Raw genomic sequence first — 22,896 nt, forward strand, 5'->3', positions numbered from 1 at the left:
TAGTGGATGCAGGCATATGTACTTATGTGTGTACTGAGAACCACTTCTACAATTGTGATGAAACTTGCTACAGATGCTGTCTGTCTGACTGAATAAGGTGTGACTTTAAAATCAAATTCTATTATACATACTAATACAACAAGTAGTCCTAATACAAAAGTCACGAGGTAACCTACTCATTTTGTATATAGCTATCAGCTAATTATAAATATAAATATAAGAGAAATAATTAGTAGGTTCTTTTTTGGAATAGATAAAAGCAATAGTGATTTTTTTTTTTTTTTTTTTACCGCCCACGGTTTCTTCTGGGACAAAAAGTGCACTTGAGTCTCAAAGTTTTGCCCAATCAGAAAAAGGTTCTGTTGGGCGGAGTCAACATAACACCAATCAGGAAAGAATGGGGTGAGTTATATTACCATGACAACAAGATAGCGTCTCTTGAAACTCTCCAAGTGTAAATGTAATCAGACGGAGAGACAAGAAAACACAGGACAACGCTAAATATTAACAACAAAGCCATATGAAAAAACGAAGGCCAGAAAGGTAAGAATGTAAAACAACCCCTTTCTAGAATGTTCAAAGATTAACATTCAACCAAAACTAACATTCAACCAAAACAGGTATCACATTCATTTGAAACTCGCCTCGAAATGCTTAGAGCAACTAGTAAAAAAAAAAAAAAAAAAAAAAAACATTTGAACAAAGAAAGGATGAGGGTAATGTCAACAGCAAAAGTAAGCCATTTTTCAATGGAGTTTGAAAACTTTCACAGAACACAGATTAGATAAGTGACATTCTGTAAAACGGAATACTGGTTTAGGAAATAGAAAATAATAATAATAATAATAATAATAATAATAATAATAATAATAATAATAATAATAATAATTACATTACAATTTTCTTGAAGAAAAACAAGTTTAAAACACTGTCTCTCCCAACAAGTATTTTCTATAGCTGTGATGATTTTTCAGGAGTCACTGTGCTAAAAGAGATGAAAATAAATCTGAAATTAATTTGTATTATTTCAAGTTTTTTTTTTTTTCTTTTGATATAAAGCCCTGATTTCTGTTAAAATATATGTTTGCATGCATAGAATGTAATGACATCAGGTCATAAGAACAAATGGGAATCTATAACTTGCTTATTTTTAAATGAAGAAAAAAAGCACATTTGCATTCCTTTTTAAATGTGTTCAAATGTGTATACAGTAACATGAAACATAAAGTAGCAGAACCCTGTTTTTACACAGCTTATTTTCCCCTAGTTTCTGTAAAGTTTATCTGAGGATCTAAAAACTTTATAGTGCTGTTCATGACCCAGTTTAACAAACTTTCATGAGACAATGAAAACAAACATTCAAATGTAGTAAAAGCAGGCAAACAGTCACAAATCCAAAGTCATTAAAAAATGTAAAAGATGTAATTTAATAGAAGCTACACTAAATTAAACTAATTAAAATAATTCATAATAATTTATTTTGTCTGATCTAATTTAAGTCTTCCTATCTGAAACAAGACCCAGTTCCATTACTAATTAAAAACACAGACACTGTGCTAATGGACTCTATAACTTATTAGTTTTCACACAGAAGGATGTCCTGAGCTGTTGTTTGTTATATCATTATTTTAGTGAAGAACACTGTAAAGGCCATTATACACAAATGATGATGACTACTGTACCATTAACCCCCATAACTGTGGATGGTCTGCGTCCCCATTCTCATGGGATCAGGATTGTTTCAAGACAGTCCACCCCTGGAAGATGCCCATCACGAAATGCCAGCCAAATGTCCAGAAGATCAGCTACAAGTAAGGTTCAAAGCATAAAACACAGAAAAATATAAATACATTACAACACATTGATGATCGTTTTACCCTCGTGTGAGCCTGCAAGAGGTTTGTGATTAATATTGCAGCAGGAATCTACAATCTACTGATTGCTAACTACATGGTACAGAGTTTCTATTTAATGACTAATAATTCATATTTTGTCAAAATTTTCTTTTTAAGACTATCCCCTTGATAAAGTATATTGGGTAAGTTTACATCATCTCACAGTAAAAAGAAGGTTCATGACACAGCCTCAACAAACACCAAAAACAGTTGCATTGCCTGTGTTTTATTTAGGGACTAGTGATAGGTGTGCAAGCCAGTTTTAAAGATTAAAGTTCTCTGAATACTGAATGACACAGACTCTATGGATCTCTTTGTGATACCTGGCATTCTTTATTTTAGGTACTGGGACCTCAGTTAGATCTACCCCAGACCCAAGCCTCTCCATGGCAGATATTGAGTGTATTCTTCAGAAAAGAACACCAGAAAAGCAGGATGACTTGAAAAGAGCATTCCAGGTGTATGATGTAGAGTACAATCTGACTGTCACTAAAGGGGAGTTCCGTAGTGTGGTGGAAAGCTTCCTTCTCCCACTTACAGAGGGGCAGTTTGAGGAACTATTGGCCAAGGTGGGTGAATATGTTGGATGTGTACTAATGAACAAAACAGAACTCAAGGCCTAAATCAGTGGTCTATATATCCTGGCTGGGAAATTAAACAAATTTGAATTGACACTGCTTTGAAAATGTACTAATTGATTTTTCTTCAACAAAAAATACGTCTTTTTTTTTCTTTTTAAATGAACTTCCTACACAATGAGGATGTTAAAATGTTTGCAAAAACATTTGAAAAGCAGGGTTGCTTGCTAATCAGATTGTTGTGATAAATATAGTATATATGGCATGATAAATACCATGATAAATATAGTATATATTTATAGTGAGATCATGATAAAGCGTGAATAGGTGTAGTTAAGCATGATAAAATGGTAAAGCACTTTATAAATAAAAAGGGGTATACGTTTGTTAATCATTTTATAGAAGAGAGAGTCATAGCTGTTTCATTACACTAATCTCCCAGCAGGTGTCACAAATGGACACTTTATACAATTGTGGAAAATCTGCCATAAATGCTAAATCCCTCCTTACGTGTGTGGGTCGTCATTGAACAAGGCAGGCACAGGCGCTCAGATTTAATATCAATACAAGTGCTGACACTAGGGTACTAGCAATGGTAGCCCTAGTGCCACATTTAATAAAGAAAACAAAAGAAAACAAAGCTAAAAATAAAAGTTTGCCACACAAATGACGAGCACTGGTCCCATTAAAAGGACCGTCCCTCTCCAGGAACCTATTACCCTATACAAACCCTATCTATACACTGTTTGGGATCACCATCCTCTAAACTGACCTACTTCTGTGCTCCTGGAGTCCCAGCCGCCTCTCGACAACTCCTGCCTCTGCAAACGGCCTTTTCACTCGGCCTCGGCTTGGCAATGCATTCATGAGCACCGTCTTGGAGTGGAAGGGTTTTGTGTAGTAGTTCCTGCAGAGCGGACGCTTTTCTCCTCAGTGTAAACAAACACAGACAGGGTCTCCCTGTCACACCCTCCTACCAGTGGAACTTATTGCACCCTAGTAATAAAATACACTGATGTGAGTTCTTTGAGAAGTGTGTGCTCTGGTTCTAATGGCTCATTAAGCAGCTAACACATAGTCACACACACAGACACACACACACACACACACACACACACACACACACACACACACACACATTTCTTGGCATCAGGAAAATGAGTTTATAGTTCTGTATGAGGTAGAATATTGACCTACATTTCATCTATAGCTTAGGGCACGAGGGGTGTGGTTATGTTCATTTCTTTCACTGAGAATCTAATATAATAAAGATACCCTTTCATTTCTGATTTTACCCATTTGGACCATATGTGCATAAAAAAGCTACTGTGCCTTAGATAAATCACCAAAAAGTCAAATTGATATCAATCATTTTCAGTAGTTTTGCTTAATACAATATGTCACACTGAAGTTCAAGCTTTTATGTTCTTTCTAGCCTACATTGCATCTTCTCTTACTAATATTTGCTGTTGCGCTTCCAGACTGCTCCAAGCTTGTTTCTGCATTAGTTTTGTATCTGTCTGTCAGAGGAAGGCCAGTGATCACAGCGCTGTAGAATTTACAAGCTTATCACTCCCAGAAGGGAATTTATAATTTCTGACACCACAACAAACTGGCAGTGTCTTTGAAGAACAGATCTAACAATCCATGAAAAAAATGAAAATGAAAGTGTATGTGAAATATAACAAAGTAATCTTGCTGTGAAACAAGCCATTATTGCTCTGGTGCAGGATGCTTTAGGTTTTAATAAGAGTATCAAAGTTGGAGTCAGAAATGGTAGTCATGGCCTACTGTCAAAATATGAAACTGTCAAATAACACATTACACTCCAGATCTAGGCTGCAACATGTATCAGTCAGGCTTAGGGGTGGAGGTGCAAAATTATTTATGGTTGCCAGTAGTGAATAGTGTACAAAGGTTACCAATTTGCTAAATAAAGATTTGCCTTTTTTGAGTTTGGTAATTGTGATCCAGGTTGGCTGTAAATACATGTGTAAAAGCATTTACCACTAAAAATGTATGGTGAAGGACAGCATGTGTATCTGACCACATGGAGAAAAAATATATTAAAAATATATTAGAATGCATTTTCTCAACTTAACTATGTTATAGCTCAGCTAAATGCTAACAGTGCAACTTACATACAGTAACTATGATAATAATATAAATGTTATATAACGATATTATAGTTCAGCTATACAATAACACTGTAACTATGTTTTATACATTAACTGTTATGGTCCAGCCACACATTAACAATACAACTATGTTATATAACTACGTTTAGCCCAGCTATATTAGTTACATTGCTGTGAAGTTTCTGAGTTCAGTGTGCTTTCATAATAGTTTAACTACAGGGATTATAACTAAAGTGTTTCATTCTGTTTGTTATAAGCATTAACAGAGAATATGTTAAGGCTTTTGTTCACTTTGAAACTCCTGAATTCTAAAACTTGACTTAATGAGAACAGCAGTTGCTATTTTTTATAATTGTAGAAGTGAGATCCTTTGAGCCTTGTGGGATCCAAGCATGTAATTTTCTTTTTTCTTATGTTCAGAGAGAATAAAGCTGTAAAGCTACAGATACAGAATCAGAAACATGCCAACAATTATTTATTAAGCAAGCAGTTAATGTTGATGGTAGAAACATTTTAAAACTCAAATAATTGCAATGAAAAGATTATTTCTTGGAGCATGCATTTAGATCTGACAAAACTGTCTGGGTGTATTTATTAAACATAGAGAACTTTGTCTTTGTACATACAGTATTAGGTCAGTGTTTTAAGTTTAGCTTTGAATGATTATAAACAGCCTTACTGGTATCAGGTGAAAAAGTGGTCAGCATCAAAAATAACATTATCCTTCAGTGTAGCTCAACAATAAATAACATTCTAAGTGTTTTCTTTCAGTGCGTTATTCAAATAGCACCAGGAGTTAAGGCAACAAGGCATGTTAGACCTGTGTTCAACAAGTAAGTAAAAAATGAATGGCAGGTTTCAATTGACTAACAAGAATACTACGATTTCCTTTTAAAGGTTCCTATGAAAAGTAATGGATCCATACCTTACATGGAGTTTCTTAAAATATTTTGCAGACTTTCAACTGTGACTAGCAGGTAAGATCTTAACAGCCTAACTGCATAACCAAGTAAAAGTACACTACACTACTCTATGCTACACTGGTACAGCTTAAGCCAGATTGGATCCGACTGCAAAACAGACCCCCAACTATGAAGATGTATCCCTGTGCAACTCACTTCTCAGCTTCCTTCCACCAGTGTTAATATATTTCTCAACCCTCTGTTGTATGGCATTTTTAAAAACTGTTGTAGCTAATGAAATTATTCATGCTCTTGCATTTTCTATGTAGATCTCAGTTTTGCAATTTTAAAAGAAGCACATGTTATAAAAACATGATTTTTTAAAATTAATTCATTTTGTTTTATTGTCAGCAAATAAGGAAATGAAATGTTTAATTGTGAAATAATATGGGGAGCAATGAAAGTGTTCTGAAGCTAACAAGGATTGAATAATGGTTTACTTTCACTTTCATTGCTTTGTTTGAATGTAATTATGCAGGGAGAGATTAGCATGTTTATCCTATCAGTTGTTGATATGACGAAACCTTCATTTGTATAGTCCAATCTCCCATCTTGTAAAATCAACCAGTGTCACTTAGATGTAGCTATAAGAAATTTTTATTCATGCTTTCAGTGCTATTGTTTATAGCAATGGTTGCCACTAGTGCTTGAGAGTGAAACAGTGTACTCAACCTTGTTGGTAAGTAAACACTGTAATGATGTTTGCTTTTTTTCTTCCAGGTGCAGTTCAAGCAAAGCTAACCAGACCAAGACCTTATCTGAAATCCTGTGTCACATAAAAGAAAAGGTAGGGTGTGTCTGCATAAAAAAATGTATAAACAAATGAAAATATTAGACAAGGTGATGTGATTTCAACAAAAATCACTATAATATTGCTCTGGAAACCTATTCTTTTGATATCAACATTTTGCATTCACACGGACAGCAAAGTTCCCTTTTGTGAAAAGAGTAGGCGTACAGTACCTCTTTAGTTCTTGAAAGATCCAGACCGACATATTTATATTTATGTAGGGTTGAGCCCCAATCTGAAATTTGATTTAGATTCAAAACAAATATTGCTTTGTCCACAACATGTCTGTGTGAGAAGAGAATGGCTCGATCCGGCCGTTGCATTATACAACATGGCAATTACCACCAATTAAAATGCCCCATTACTCTATATCACTATATCACTATATAACGATGGTAGGTAAACAATCATCTCCAGTCTTATTAATGTTGTTCCAGTTGTCACACATTTCACATGAAGCCTGTTTTAACCACCACTGGGTACCACCTCATGGCAGCAAATACTTTGGTTGCTGTAAATGTAGAGAGAAAAACAGCTTAGCATTCACAGCATTAAAAAACTATGAGGTCTATTTGTCAAGCTTTTTACGCTAAAATGTATTTTACAAATTATACCTTAGAGGAAACAACTTTGAAAATAGCTGACTAGGATCACAGTATGAGCAGATCGACATATTTCTTCTAGACCATCCTGATATTTTAACCAAAAATAAGCTCTTATGCTCTGTCTCGCATCGTCACTCATGAGACAGATTGCTAAGATTGACTGTTAACCTTCTAACATCAATATCAAACACAGTCCCTTAAAAACACGTCATAAATGAGTAGAAAGCTATCATACATATGGTTTAATGTACTCAGAATTCCCATTTTTGCTACATTAAAGTTTAAACATACATTTTCTCTGATATTAATCCAACATACTATTTGTAGAAACATAATATAAACATTAATATAAACATAATATAACTCAACCTGACGGCAAAAGTTAGCCTGTGTAGCATGGCACACACTTGACTGAAGAAAGAAAGTTCATCATTTTCCCAGCTATCATTTTACAATATGCTTTATCTGTGCTACATGGAGAGAAGCAAATGTATTATAACAAGATATTGTAAATAATGTGTGATAACAAGGCCTGTGATAGGCTATAAGTACTTAATTTAAGCCAAGAGTCTAGAGTCCAGTCTAAACAGAACATTCAAGAAAAGGCTGGATCATGCATTAACATTTCTCTTGATTTTCTACCTACAGTATGCTTCATTGAATTTGGTGGCAATTAAATTACAGTCTAGTTAACTTGGACAGCTTAATGGCTTTTACTTAATTATATTTACCTCAGGGCACTATGTTTAATATTTTATAATACAGTAAGCACAACTGTAACATATTATTAATTAATACATGAAAGGGACACTGAATAGTATCAAAAGCAGTTCTCCATGCCAGTAGGCAGAATGCCAGGCCTGAAGCTCTGCCTGCTTGTACAGCTGGTAAACAGAGAATTGGCATCGTAAAAGAGAAACACTACATTAGCAAATACCAGAAATGCATTCAATGAGAGAAGAGATAATCAAGAGCTATTCTTCAGAGGCAATAATGATAAAACAAGCAGACGAGATATGGTCTTAATATTTCAGCCCATGGATAGAGTAAGGTCTGATTGTTCCTTAGCATTTTAAATAATTATCTAAAAAGTTAATACTTCATCAGTGTAATTTCAGAAAGACATCCTCAAAATGCAGTGCCATCATTTCTTTGTCTAACTGTATTATCTCATTGAGCTATTAAAGACTATATCTTGAAAGTCACATGTTTAGTTTTGATCGAATTGTGTATGGCCACTTGTTATAAGATGCTAATCTACAAGGTGTTGATTCGTGGTATTTAATAGATTGATTGGTATGGGGTCAATGTTCATTAACTGTAATAATATATACTGTACCTAACATTCTCAGTAACTGTGCCTTTTCTAGTAAGAAAATAGTGAATACAGTGTTCCCCTTGTCTCCCAGAATAATATATCCCTTATGTTACTGCTTGGCAAAAATAAACAAAATCAAAATTGGTTAATTTTATGTTGCTTACACTCCATTCATGTAGGGCAACTCTGAATTGTTCAAATAATGCTGCAATTAAAATGAAAGATCTTTGCATTGCAAAAATGTAAGAAAGACATTACCCCAGGGGTGTGGGTGATATATTTAGTATCTGTCTGATCGATTGCCTGGAGCCTCAGCAGAATGTTGCATACTGATTTAATCAGCTTCTATTGGCACCAGCTGTCATCTCCCCTGTAGCAGAAGCTTCGGAACAAAGCAGCAAACTTAAGTGTCCAAGACCATTATAACATAGAAACATTTACATTTAATTATATTACATAGTACTGCATTATGTGCAATTAGTGTGTTATTACAGTTTAATTAAACATATTGCTGGTTTAGCCTTTAAATATGATTGAACCATTAGCAAGAAATATACTAGTAGGATAAACTATAAGGCAGTTATATTGTTTGTCCACTATATTAATGTCTAACATTTTCTTTTTTATTTTAATTTTTTTGTTGAAGTAAATAGTAACTTTTCATTATTGTTATTATAATAGAAATGCATTATTTTAATTGACAGGTGTCCAAGAACTTAAAAAACACAGTAAGGGCCTTCCGACTCTTTGATTACAACCGGGATGGACGTATTCAGAAGCATGAATTTAGGAGAGTTATCGAGAGCTATTGTTTCCAGATGAATAATAAGGAATTTAGCAAGTAAGTAAAAATAAGTACTATTAGAAACACTCTAAAGGTCAAACTGACAAAAGAAATGTATAGAAATTACTATTATTTGTGCGACTAAGTAATATTGGTTTCCACAGGCTTTGGTCTCATTTTGATGTGAGTAACAGTGGTACACTGTCCTACACAGAATTTCTACAGAAACTTGGACTTGAAATCAACAACAGGCCAGTCCCAGAAGGCACACAGTTAGGTAAGGAAGAACAGTTTTGAACTCAGCAAACAGGGTGCACTTTTACACTATACATGTAATTAGCACCCTTATGTAAATATTTGTAAGTGATTTATGTATTCCACATTTTGGCTCTTTAATGTAAAATAAAACTTTGTTGGTTACAGTGCTGAATTGGGAAGCTGTTCGAGAAGATCAAAAGAAACACCATAAAAATATGAACCAGCTGATTTTTGTCGAAGGACAAGCTTTAGATGATACTGAGAGGATTTTCCAGAAAAATGTAAGAATTGTTTTTTAAAAATTTTTTTTTTAATGTTATGCAAGAAAAAAACAGTCTAAGGTATGAAATGTGCTGTGCTGTACTGTACCGTGTTTATAGTCATGTATTCTGTCATGAACAGCACAGATACAGTGGAATACCTCAAATCAAGACTGGAATCAGTTGTGTTCGACCCCTTAAGGACAGCAATCATATTTTCAAAATGCACACGAGCCCTTGCATTTTGGTTAATGCATGGCTTTTTGGATCTTGATGGAGACCTGCAGTCTATCAGCAGCTGGAGTTTGACTTTGTCACATGACCTAGTCTTTAGCCCACTCTTGTTTGCTGCTAAGAAGCAGGTTCCTAAGCAGTGCTGTCCTTTTCTGGTTTAGTTTCTGCATTTGCTAGTGATATATGTGACATACAGTTTGGGAAAAGATTACAGCTCTACTCTTCCATTTTAATTTCATCTGCACAAAAAAAGTAACAATTGAACTGCCATAAGGGTCAGAAGTTTGACTTGAGCCTTCAGAAGACCTTACCTTGATCCAATGAAAGAAAAAAGGCACCAGAGCAAAATCAAAGAAAACAGATTGAACTGGCAAAGAAGAATAGAGACAGTTAATGTAGTGTGCCATTGCACTGAGGTTTACTGATCAGAGCTGAGATTAAAAAAAGAGACATCGTATTGTCTAGTTCCTACTGGCTATTTTCCTTTATTAATACACCAGGCATCCGTTTCTTCTAGTTTGCCCCAGTTTAGATACATGCCTGATTATAATGCTGACAAAATAAATGCACATATTTCAAATTACATCATTAACATCTGATTAATTTTTACCAGGGTTTATTACAAGCCTTTTTTTCTTGCCAAGCAGCAAAAAATGTGTGTTTTAGAGAGAAGCATATGGTGGTACAACAGTTTTTCATGGTTGAAGTGACTGGTTCCCTTTCTGAAGTCAGGATTGAAACAAATTTTCCATAATTTGTGTTTCACTTTATTTTAAATTGAGGGTTTAATTAATATGTCCTACAGTGATACCACCTAGCTATCAGATCCTTGTTAGATTTCAGAAGCTAAGCAGAAATGAGTTTCAGGAGAGAGGTTAACCTGTGGTTCTAGGGATTACTATTGGTTATTAAAATAGAGCCCCTTCCTGGTGTTACACTTTTAAAATACAAAAACAAGATAAAGAAGACGTGTTGTGAGATGATCCACTACTTAGTCTTCTATGCTAATATTAACAAACAAGAAATTATATTGACAGTGCTTGAGTGCATTAGAGATTACATTTTTGATTTTGTTTTAGCTTTTTAAAAATTAACAGGTGTATATTGCAGACTGAAGTCAGATGCTTTGAGAATATACCCCTAAAGCTCCTATACCACTCTTCATTTTGTTTCCCTTTTCTTTTTTGTGTTGTGTCAAAGACTTACAGATTTGTAACTTCTATTCTGCTTTATTGAATGTACAACATGACTCCTCCGCATTTTGTAGCTAGTGAATCTAGATGCAATTTGAAACTCTTTCTGAGAGTGTGAAAGGGAATGGTAAAACAGCTAGATGTGTCACTGGGTGAACAAAAGTTCCAACTTAAGCTCCCCATATATAAACACTCAATTACACAACAGAACTAGTTCTGCATTACAGGAAGTGACTTCCATTAAATGTCAATAGGAAGAGACAGGAAATGTTTATTTAATTGAGGGACATCCTTTATAGTACAGGAATGCTGAAAATGTTAGCAGAAGTGCACCGGCTTCATTTCTGAATACCTCTCGGTAAAGTAAATGTCCTTGTTGAATCCCTGTGTTCTTGCTAATACATTTCACAACCCACATAAAATCCCTGCAGAAACCAGTATTTCATCGCAGTTGATCTAGCTTATTAAAATGTTGTTTTTTTTTTATCTCTGGAATTATAGATGTGCTTAAACAAACAGAATGTTCTGAAAGCCTTGCAAGCTTTTGATGATACCAAGAGTGGGTTTGTCTCCTTTGAAGATCTGAAGTGCATCCTTAGTAACTTTGTGATTTCCATGAATGATGCCACCTTCAAGGGACTGATGAATCGGTAATAAATAAATAAACCACAAATAAAAAACACTTGCACACACCAGCTTTAGTTACATTAACTTGTTGTTTTCAAACACCAAAGCAATTCATTTTTTGTTTTTGACTTAGGTTTGGGTTCAAAGCCACTGGTAAAATTGCATGGGAACAATTTCTTGCTAAATTCAAAGACTGTGCAACTCCTGGGAATGACCAGACAATTTCAGTTAGATCAAATCACAGGTGAGATATCTATCTGACTGTCTGTCTGTTTGTTGTAACTGTCTGTTGCGTGTGGTTATATACATAACCAATAATGAAACACAATATTTTTTTTAAATTCAGTAAATGAGCATGAATAAAATAAGGTTTGAATAACCCTTTAATTTCCATTTCCCTTTATAAAAGGGTGAGTTCAATCCGAGGTGCTGATGAAAAGTTTTCTTCAGGGGATATTCTTCTGAAGCTCCAACGACACATCCAGACAGCTCACACCTCTCTGAGGAAGGCCTTTCTCGTGTTTGATGATGTAAGAAACTGTTTAATCTGTGATCTAAACTCACATACCTGTATGCCTTTTGCTCTCTACATTCAACAATAAGAGATCATCGTCAATCTGTTTTTTTAGGGCCGCAATGGGAATGTCACTCAATTGGAGTTGCGTCGGATTTTGGATAGTTTAACATTTCGAATGACCAATGAACAGTTTGAGGAGCTTATGGCTTTGCTGGATCCTGAGGACACTGGTGTCATCAACTATAATCGCTTCCTGGAGCTGTTTGAAACGAAAGAGTCTCTGGTGAGATTTTCTTCTCTTGTTCATTGTTGGTTACTTACTTTTGCTTACTTTTCCTTTGTTTCTAACAAAGCTGAATCCATCCCATCTTTCTGTGTAGATGGTTGCCTCACCATCACCAATTTCTAGCATTTTTTTAAAAAGTTTTTTTTTTTACCATAGGTATCACAGTAATGATACAAACAATTAAAACATATAGTGAAATATTATCTCCTTTTTTGAATCAATTTAAAAATAATTACATACTATTTTGAAATTATTATTTACTAAATTTGCTTTGGTTTGAAGTGATTTTTCTCATACTGAAATATGCTATTTCTGTAGCTAGATATTGGTGAAAGGATGCTTCCTCTTTTTGGTAGTGGAATGACCAAGTAGTAAAAGTATAAGACCCATGTGGCACAAGGCATTTAGTTAAAAGAACGGCAGTGATGTATTTATTTGTCTTTCTGAATAGGAGGGCCACAAGTGGCTGAACAGACACAATGAAACAAAACAAATCAAAGAGCTGCCCCCTGCAATATTGACATGGGAGACTGTAAGTGCACATTAACACCAATGGCCTTGTTTCTTGAAATATAACAAAATATGATCAGAACAACTTCAAGGCACTTCAAGAAGAGCTGTTTCAATAAAAAAACACAGTATTCTTTCCCAGATCGCCTGCCATGTTTTTATTTAATAATAACGGCTAATTGAGAAAACAGCGTTAGGTAAACCACTGTCTGGGTAACTGAAATCCAAGACTTTAGTGTTATAAGTGTAATTGGCAAACCTAGCAATGCAACTTCCTCTGCAAACAACAGTCTTTTTTATATTTGTTATAAAATAATTAAGATACAAGCTCCAAGTTACTATTTGGGGTATTGACCTAGAAATCTTAAGGTAAAATCAGGCAAATTAACCCACTGTCAATGCTCAATACTCAAGTTCAGATCTCCAAATATTCCATATATTTTATAGTTGAGTTGCATGCAAACAATCATGTTTCAGTCCAAACGGAAGTTTAACTACAAGTCTGTTTATTTGCAACCACCTATTCATTTGTATAATGTGTTGTATGAGCTGAACTTGATGTTTGAGTCCTGGCTCATTAACTTGTTTTTGCTTAAAACAGCAATTAAAAAAAAAATTAAAAAAAAAAAGTTAGTGAGACGCTAACTGTGGTTCTACAATCAACATGATAGTTGCATTTGTTGGGGGTATTGGGATCATTTGCTTACAACTGGTATTTGTGAATCCAAGCTGGTGAATGAAGCCACTCTATACATGTAGAATAATCAGGTAGCAGTGTCTTGTTATTGGAGGAATAAACATAGTTCTTGATTTTATACACTTTGTATATTAACATTTACGGTTCCTTCTATCTGTGTGGTTTTAAAGGACAGAAGTGAGCTCAGTGCAGCTTGTCCAGTGCAGTCAGAGGCAGGGGTATGGAACTTTAGTAATACAATTGAGATTTGCTGTGGTTGAACTGAACTAGAGCACATACAGTAAATTCAACTGTGATGCAAGTTTTAACCAGGGCTGTAGCATAATTGCATGGCTGTAATTAGAGGGTCAGCAGTATAACTGCATTGTTGAGGGTATAGTCACATGGTTTAGGACAGATTTATTCTGTTTTGCAGCATACTAATTGTGTTCCAATTGGCCCCAGAGCATTGTATAATGTTCTATGAACTTTTAATGTTTAAATTCAGGTGGAAGGGATCTTGTACAATAAAATCACTGACCACTTGAGAGAGATTCAGAAAGATCTAAAGTGTCACGATCCTACAGAAAGAGGAACTGTCAGCCAGGAGGCACTCAGGAGAATCCTGCACACATATGCCTTTCCTGTCTCTGACGACCATTTTAATAAGTGAGTTTTTTTTTTCTTTATTTATTCCCCTTTATGTGTTGCTACTTTTTCATGTGTATTTGTCAGTACTGTATTGAACAAAGCAGCCTGTGAAGCTTTGTGTGTGGGTGTACTGCATGTGTCTATCGCACTGTTTTTAAACATAGTAAAACATGTCACAAAAGCAACCCTGGGGACTGAAATATATCACTGTGTGCTGTAGATAAATGGCCCTTCTGTCCAGTCCATGTTGTTTTATAATACATTATTAATGCCGGAGGCTGGACAATGTGGATACTAGTGCAGAGATCATTGGTCTTAATACAGACACCACTGCATTCAGTACAAACAGAGTTCAGATTGTCTATTTGTTTTATTAATTTTATTTTTTTCGATGAGATGCAGGAATACCTGTACTTCAGTTTAGTGATACTATAATAAAATAACAAAAACTTCATTTTTAAGTTAAAGATAAAGAAAGAAAGCGATTCATTTCATTTCAAATCCATGCCAGTATGTCATGTGAATGACCCTTAGTTATCATATCATATGATTTAATGTGCACATTTTTCGTAGTAAACTAGTAGAAACAAATCCGGGTGGTTTACTCCTAAGTGTACCTTTTATACATTATTGGTGAGTTTACCTCATTTAAGTGTACCACAATGGTTGCATGTCTCAACTATTAATAAGTGAGCCTTCACAATTACTAGGTTCCCCAGTCTTGTTCTGTATAGTACATGATGCAGGAATTAAATCTTAATGTGCAACGTTTTGATATAATTTCCACAGTGTCTCTATTAGTCCTTTGGGGTTTTAACAAAATACAGTTTAACTCCAGAGGTCATGAGTGTAAGAGGTACTGGTACTGTTGATACTGTGTACATTGTTATGCTCTGCGACCTTAGAATAACCCAGGGTGCATCAAGTAATTAACTTCCTAATTGAGGATAAGGAATGGTTTTCTGCAAAATGTTATGCTTTTTCACAGACTGTGCCAGTCCTGTAAAGACTCCCTAACTGGTGGAGTGTTTTATAGGCAGTTTCTGGACAACTTAGGCATTGTAGTGCAACCAGGAGACCTGACAGGTGTCAATACACAGGTGTTTGAGAGAAGTCACCAAAGAGAAGAAATGAGACGACCTGATCTTACTGACAGGTATGAAAAACAAGATATTTTTGTTATTGTTACCAGTATACCTGGGTAGCACAGTACAGACAGGAAAACCCCCCCCCCCCGATATATATTTATATATTTCTTAGGTTAAAAGAAATTGACGGGGAAGCAAATCACCATACGAAGAAGATGACAGTGGAGGAGCTCTTATTGAAACTGAAAGAGAAGATGGCCCTGTGGGATGCAACCATCAGGGAAAGGTTCCTGCCATGTTGCTACCAACCTAATGGAAAAATGACCAAAAAACTTTTTAAGAAGGTGACCATTTTACATTTATGGTTGTTTGTAATGTGGAATTATATAGGTGGAGTACACATCTTCATAGGATGTATTAACAGTGTTTCTTTAAGTCCTCTTTCTGTGAAGTTTTATTAATGCCATTGCTCAGTTTTTTTTTAATATATGTAGCCTGTTTTAGTTGTAATAGCCTTTCAATTTAATACAATACTGATAAATGCAAACTTACATTTTTGTTGTGCCCTTTATGTATGCATCACAGATCACTTTACATAAAAGCATTCCATTGTTTTATGTACCATATAAATTAGTTAAATGCTTACTAATGCTATATATATATATATATATATATATATATATATATATATATATATATATATATATATATGTTAATAAACCAAAGATCTATCCTTTTATTACCATAATCTAGTGCACATTCTTTACTATAGGTCTATACTCTCCCGACCCGGTTTGTTTGAAAATAAGCTACTCCTTAACTGTGTGTTTCTGTGACACATGACATGACATTGAAATAAGTAAATACACTTGATGTACCCCTATGTACTTTGACCAAAAGGTACTGGATGACTGTGGACTGATCACAGATGATGAACAATTCCAGATTCTCACCGATAAACTAGGATTTAAGCAAGGAGAAATATCTTACTCAGATTTTTTGATGAAATTTGAAGGTAAGAATTTGTCACGTTTATGATACACATTTAATCCAGGAGTATTGGTTATTATGACATTTACAGAAAATGAGTTTTCTTTTATCTATGAACAACAGTTTATTGACATTAACAACAGTTACATTTGGACGAACACCTTTGAAAAGTACTGCAAGGAGCCACAAAATTCTATGTTGAACATGGAATCAATCAATAGCACGAGGAATAAATAAGCACTGGTTTTTACCAATAAATATTTTTGGTATATAGTGGTGTGTACATGTCTGTAGCCCACTGTATGATCTAATTCAGTGGTTCTCAAACTTTTTGGAACTCTAACCCCTTCCTCTTGTCTGTTGTACTATGTGTATATACTGCCAATAAAGCCAAAATAAAATCTCTGCCTGATATACAGTATAGGTTAAGCTGTGCTCTGTAATTAAAAAAATCCTGAACCTTCTAATGCACCCTAAGATACAGTCTGCACCCCCCAGTTTGAGAGACACTGATCTAATTTATAGCCTGGAGGTAAAGTTGCTAGATAGATTGTTGTACTGGAAGTATGATCATCTTTTGAAAACTGGATCCCAGATTAAATTATATTGTGCTATTCCATTATTATTCCATTGTGCTCCATAGACATCAGAAATTCTGAATAAAGTTTGAAGTAATTTTCTCAAACGTGAGTTTGAAGTTTAGGTCTCAAAGGCAATCCACTGCGTGGAACCTGTGCATCTTTTGCGAATACTTTGTGTATAACTTTGTGTACTGTACTGTCAAACCGTTCGGTTTGTTTCAGATCACAGAGTCGGCAGCCCCGGTGCAGCACTACAGCACACCTCCAATCATCGGGTTAATGGAACCAAGGCTCACTTTATGTCAGCTGAACAGTGCCTCATTCAATTTGTGAATAAACTGCATGAAGACTTTATGGTAAGGAATACAAGCAGAAGTAGCAAAGAGACATGTATTAGGATATAATGGATTATAGGCAAAGGGATTTTTTTACAAATAAATACATATATGCATTTTTAAAGTAATAGTAAAGATGCACAAAGTACAACATAAATACAAAAGTATTGGACATAGTACTTCAGCTAAAATGCATATATATATATATATATATATATATATATATATATAGTACCAGTCAAAAGTTTGAGTACACCTGCTTGAAACCAGGTTTTTCATGATTATCTATGCTTTTAACTGTATAAACTTGTCTATAAACACTTAATATTTCATTATATGATACGTGTACTTATATAAGCTGATAATCATAAGTGAATTGCATTCAAAAATGTAATTTTTAAATGAAAATGTAAATCTTGTCAATTTCAATGAAATGGTCGTCCAAAGCAAGGGGATTTCAGTCTGAAGCCCAAGTCAGTTAAAAGTCTGAAATGTGTATAACACGGTGTTAGAACACTGGCATAAAAAAGTATAAAAGTGTCTTTGTTAGATGTTCTCTGAGTTAACTAGCATGTACCTAATTAAGTTTGTCATTCCTGAATGTAAGGGAGCAGAAAATGGCAAAATGTACTCAGTTAAGCAAAGAAAAAGTCTGTAATTACCTTAAGAAATGAAGGTCATTCTTTAAGACAAATCGCAAGAACTTTGCAAGAGTCTGTAACTGCTGTGACCAAGACCATCAAACGATTTGAAGAAACTAGCACTCATGAGGACTGAACAAGGTCAGGCAGGCCAAGGGTGACCTCAGAATCAGAGAACAAGCTCATTCGAGTCACAAGTCTGCGAAACCGGTGATTAACTGCCCCTGAAATACAAGCTCAGCTAAATGCTACTAGAAGTACAGATGTTTCAACATCAACTGTTCAGAGGAGACCATTGTTAAGAGTGCAGAATCAGAGGAAGAGACTTGCCTGGGCCAAACTGGACGTTTGAGGAGTGGAAGTTGGTCTTATGGACCGATGAGTCAAAATTTGAAATATCTGGGTCCAACCGCTGAGTATTTGTAAGACGCAGGGAGGGTGAGCGCATGAGTTCTGCATGTGTGGTTCCCACTGTCAAGCATGGAGGAGGCAGTGTCATGGTCTGGGGTTGCTTTGCTGGTGACAAAGTTGGTGATCTTTACCAAGTCCATGGCAAGCTCAACCAGCATGGCTATCATAGCATACTTCCATCAGGATTACGGCTAGTTGGGCAGTCCTTCATTCTTTAGCAAGATAATGACCCAAAACACACCTCAAAGTTGTGCAAGAACTATTTGGCGAAGAAGGAAAGTGAAGGACTCAATCTAACGACCTGGCCTGGCCTAGTCTCCAGACCTCAGTCCCATAGAACTTGTATGGGACGAACTGGACAGAAGAGTCAAAGCAAAGCTACCGACAAGTGCCCTACATTTCTGGGAATTGCTGCAGAAGAGCTGGGAAGACATGTCGGGTGATTTCCTGCTGAAACTTGTTAACCGAATGCCTCTTGTTTGTGAGGCTATTTTGAGGAATCCAAAATTTAGAGACAATTTTCAATTTTCTTGAACATTGCTTTGATACTCCTTATGTTTTGTTTTGTATATTGTAACATGTGTTTTCATTTTTCAAGTATTTACAGAAACATATACGACATAAAACATTGTCAGTTATGAAAAAAACCTAGTTTCCAGCAAGTGTACCCAAACTTTTGACTGGTACTGTGTGTGTGTGTGTGTGTGTGTGTGTGTGTGTGTGTGTGTGTGTGTGTGTACGTTACATATCTCAATACTAACCCCTTACTTACATAAACAATTGCAATCATTTTTACATCAATACATACATAATGTTATTTGCATTTTAAATAGTGAGCAGATAGGTTTGTTGATTGTTTGAGTAGTATTGTTACTTGGGATAACAAAATACTGAGCTTAAGTCACATGATTTCATAAAAACTCCAGGTGCTCAGTGTTTGGTATTTGAGAAACCAGGAAACCGGCTCTGTGAGGGTCAGGCCATGTCCTAGAAGGCAGAGGGTCACCACCCCGACTGATCCATCTGCGTAATCATTTTCAGACAGCATTGGCTACAGCACAAGAAATTTCAGGAAGAAATAACCTGTGCATCAGCAGAAAGACTCTCCGTCTGCATGAAAATGATTTGTCATTCAGGACTAACAAGTTGACAGTGGAGAGACTAAATCGCCATCTTCTGTGGACTAGAGAGCATGTGAGGTGGCGGCAGAGAGAGTGGTGGAGTGGTGGAGTGTTTTATTCACAGATGAATAGCATTTTGCCCACCGGTGGGGCGGTGGAAATGTGATGATGTGGTGAAGAATCTCCTTTAACAAAAGAACACCTTTGGTGCAGATTGAGGGCAACCTTACTGCTCAGCGACACATTGATGAAGTCCTTGTGGCAACAGTTTTTCAGTTCCTGCAAGACAATCTGGAAGTATCGATTTTCCAGCAGGACAATGCAAGACCACGCAGTGCTAGGATGAAATTGCACGACTTCAAAAAAACAATGTCAAGATCTTGCCATGGCTTTTTCTCCTGACCTGAGTCCAATAGAACATCTGTGGGACCAAATCACCAGTGCCATCCACAGGAGACAACCGCTAGCAGCCAACCTTCGCCAGCTGGCTGCCGCTGCATAGGAAGAGTGGTGGAACATCCCACAGCAGTCTGTCCAGAGGTTGATCAGGTGTATGCGTCAACATTGCCAGGATTGTGTTAATGCTCAGAGAGGTCATACCCAATACTAAGTTTATAAGGTTTTCATTTGAACAGTGTTTCACATTTCATACTGAAAACTTGTCATGATTCGCGTTGATCTGTATTTTTGTTCACATTTTTTGTGATTTTGTTTGATATTTATTTTTAAAGTATTTGATTAAATTCATTAGACCTGGATTTTGTGTTTCTTTTGTGCATCAATATATATTTGATAGTGCTTTTCCTGCAATCTAATTGAGTAATCCAATTGAACTACCATCCAATTTTTTACAAAAAAATACAGTGATGTGTTGGTTTTTGTACGGCAAGCTTCAATTACAGATACTGTATGTTTTGTTTTGGTTTGTAATGTGGACTTATAAAGTTTAATATGTGTAATATGGAAATCAAACATAAAAATATGTTATTCCATTAAATTGAGTCCTTTGTTTTCACAGTTATCGAGATGTTAAAAAATGGCAAAAAGTTGGTAATGTTTTTACAAGATGATAAAATAATTTAGATACTTTGATTCAGTGTGAATATTTGAATTTTTAAATGAGTTTGTGAACTCTGTTTTACTGAAAACTGTATTTAGTACCTTTTGTAGTGATTTATTGATGGATGTGGTGTTTTTAGTTATATTATTTTATTGTGTGTTGTATTACTGATGAGAACCGCACCGGTGCCTTTCCGTCTCGGGACCTGTCACATTTCCATCTCGGACTTGGGAATCGCTGGCTGCTCACTCGGCTCACACGCTGGATCTGCTGCTGCCGCTCCTCACTGCTCCTCTCCATCTCTGACTCGGGAAACGCTGGATTCTGAAACTATGCTTTATAAGCTTGTGTTAAATGGAAAGCTCTTCATCTTGTTTGGTTTTAACATGCTTTATTCAAATAGTAAAAGGTACACAAAAGGTACACTACAGAGCTTGGCTCCACTTAGTCTGGGCTCACGCTGCGATAGTTGTCAAGTGTACCGCAGCGTGTGTGACTAATGGTTTTGCATTGTTAAATTGAATCTTATTGTACATAATTCTAACAAACTAACATTCAATAGTGTCTGATAACAACATTGTACAGTACATAAAAACTAGCATTCAGTTGTGTTCAAGGATTACAGATAATACTGTATATATTTGCCTTTTAATACAGTGTTTTTTACCAAGTATTGTCAATAGTGTGCAATTCCTGCAATATAGTAACAATAAAACATAGCTAATTTGCTTACAGCCTTACTTTATAGGTCATATATGGTTGAGTTATGGTTACATGAAGTCTCTTTCATGAAATGTGAACTTTAAACTTCAAACCAATTACTGTTGCTGAATTGCACAGTATGAAAAATATGTGCAAAATTAAGTAACTAAAACAACTTCTGGATGACTAAGTGAAATAATATATCTATACAACTCTTTATGGCTACAGAGGGGCTTTCAATAAATTGTGTTTTTCATTTTTTCATTCTTTCATAGGATCTCTACTGTGCTTTCTACAAGGCTGATCGAAACAGAGATGGAATCATCACCATGCATGACCTCCGGGAGCTCGTTGATAGCTCCATGTTAATCATTAACCAGGAGGAGTTTCTGCGCATGTTGGGAATACTGGGATTGGGACCCTCCTCCACTTTAAACTACCCCGAATTCTTTGACATGTTTCAGGTCAAGGACATGCCAGAGGCACATCCATGGATTCATTCAAGACACAGGTTGTAGCCTTCATGTTACTGGTTATTCAAACAATATTGTAATTCTAATACTAAAATAAAAAATCCTGTTGCATAAAGAAAAAAAGAATAATCAAAGATAAATAACACATTTAAGTGATGCATGATGGTCCAACACTAAGAGTCAAACACTGTCGTATTGCTGACAAAAATGTTTTTTTGACAATTTCAAATTGTATGGTTGCTAAACATCATTATTTCTCTCCCAGTCTATGCCAGCAATACATGACAAATGAATGGTATGGTACATACATGCACCAGTAATGCTGAAAATCATGTATCTTTTTTGTGTTGCATCGCAGAGACAGATACTATTGAGCCATGTATGTCATAAGGTAATAGGTAATGGATTATGGGCCTGAAAAAAACACCAGTTTAGGAAGCTAAGATGCTCGCTTGGAACCACTACCTGTTACACTTGCATAGTGAATACTAGATCTATTTTTTCTTCTATTGTGTTTGCTGTTTAAAATATACTTCTAATGTCATATTTTTGTTTAAAGGCCAAAGCTAATCCAGCCTCCAAGTGAAGAGCTAGCCTGTGAGCACGCTCACAACTACCTAATTACCAAAGTAGAGACCAGATGGCATGATATGGCAAAGGTATGATTTATTTAGTATTGATGTACTGCGCATGGCAGGTGGATACATTTAGCAAATAATAATAAAAAAAAAAAATTCCTTTAATAAAGTTGTATTTAAATGATGCACTGATTGTTGTCTTTACAACGTAACCCAGTGAGATATATTCTGGTACTGATTCATTTTTAAGGTCCTCGTTCAAGAAATGGGGCCCCTTATACGCTGATCCTGTCCGTCTGTCTGTCACACTGTACCGTGTGAACATGAGAACTGCCTTGATCTTCACCAAACTTTCATCATACATTCCCAGCCTCCTATCGACATTTTAGATTGAACTTGGATGTAATGGGAGAAATAATTGCAGAAAACATGTTAAATACAAGCGTTTAGTAAACATTAACCACTAATTAATATGACAAAGATGGTAGACTAACATACACAATTTATGGTAGTTTTATGGTAGTTTAACAAGTAATCTTTATAAATAAATGAAAGCACTTCAAGAGTAAGTACCATACCATACCATGATGTGGTATGGTGAAACAGAAAAACCAGAGCACTTGTTATCTTCTTT

The 22,896-nt window shown here is 35.6% G+C and overlaps 1 protein-coding gene across 1 annotated transcript in view; it reads left to right on the plus strand.

Moving 5' to 3' along the window:
- The first annotated feature begins 213 nt into the window (after positions 1-213).
- LOC121318465 (EF-hand calcium-binding domain-containing protein 6-like) overlaps positions 214-22,896 on the plus strand; it is a 29,176-nt gene continuing 6,493 nt past the window's right edge. The window contains exons 1-20 of the mRNA XM_041255172.1: positions 214-543; positions 1,633-1,811; positions 2,238-2,464; positions 5,509-5,588; positions 6,294-6,360; positions 8,991-9,127; positions 9,235-9,347; positions 9,494-9,609; positions 11,517-11,665; positions 11,776-11,886; positions 12,052-12,172; positions 12,272-12,442; positions 12,897-12,977; positions 14,140-14,300; positions 15,271-15,438; positions 15,543-15,714; positions 16,271-16,385; positions 17,164-17,297; positions 21,487-21,722; positions 22,244-22,343. Coding sequence (XP_041111106.1) covers positions 521-543; positions 1,633-1,811; positions 2,238-2,464; positions 5,509-5,588; positions 6,294-6,360; positions 8,991-9,127; positions 9,235-9,347; positions 9,494-9,609; positions 11,517-11,665; positions 11,776-11,886; positions 12,052-12,172; positions 12,272-12,442; positions 12,897-12,977; positions 14,140-14,300; positions 15,271-15,438; positions 15,543-15,714; positions 16,271-16,385; positions 17,164-17,297; positions 21,487-21,722; positions 22,244-22,343 — 2,661 coding nt within the window. The 5' untranslated portion in view covers positions 214-520. The remainder of the gene's footprint in view (positions 544-1,632; positions 1,812-2,237; positions 2,465-5,508; positions 5,589-6,293; positions 6,361-8,990; positions 9,128-9,234; positions 9,348-9,493; positions 9,610-11,516; positions 11,666-11,775; positions 11,887-12,051; positions 12,173-12,271; positions 12,443-12,896; positions 12,978-14,139; positions 14,301-15,270; positions 15,439-15,542; positions 15,715-16,270; positions 16,386-17,163; positions 17,298-21,486; positions 21,723-22,243; positions 22,344-22,896) is intronic.

This window comes from Polyodon spathula, chromosome 7 (assembly GCF_017654505.1).
Source record: "Polyodon spathula isolate WHYD16114869_AA chromosome 7, ASM1765450v1, whole genome shotgun sequence".
Classification (NCBI taxonomy): domain Eukaryota; kingdom Metazoa; phylum Chordata; class Actinopteri; order Acipenseriformes; family Polyodontidae; genus Polyodon; species Polyodon spathula.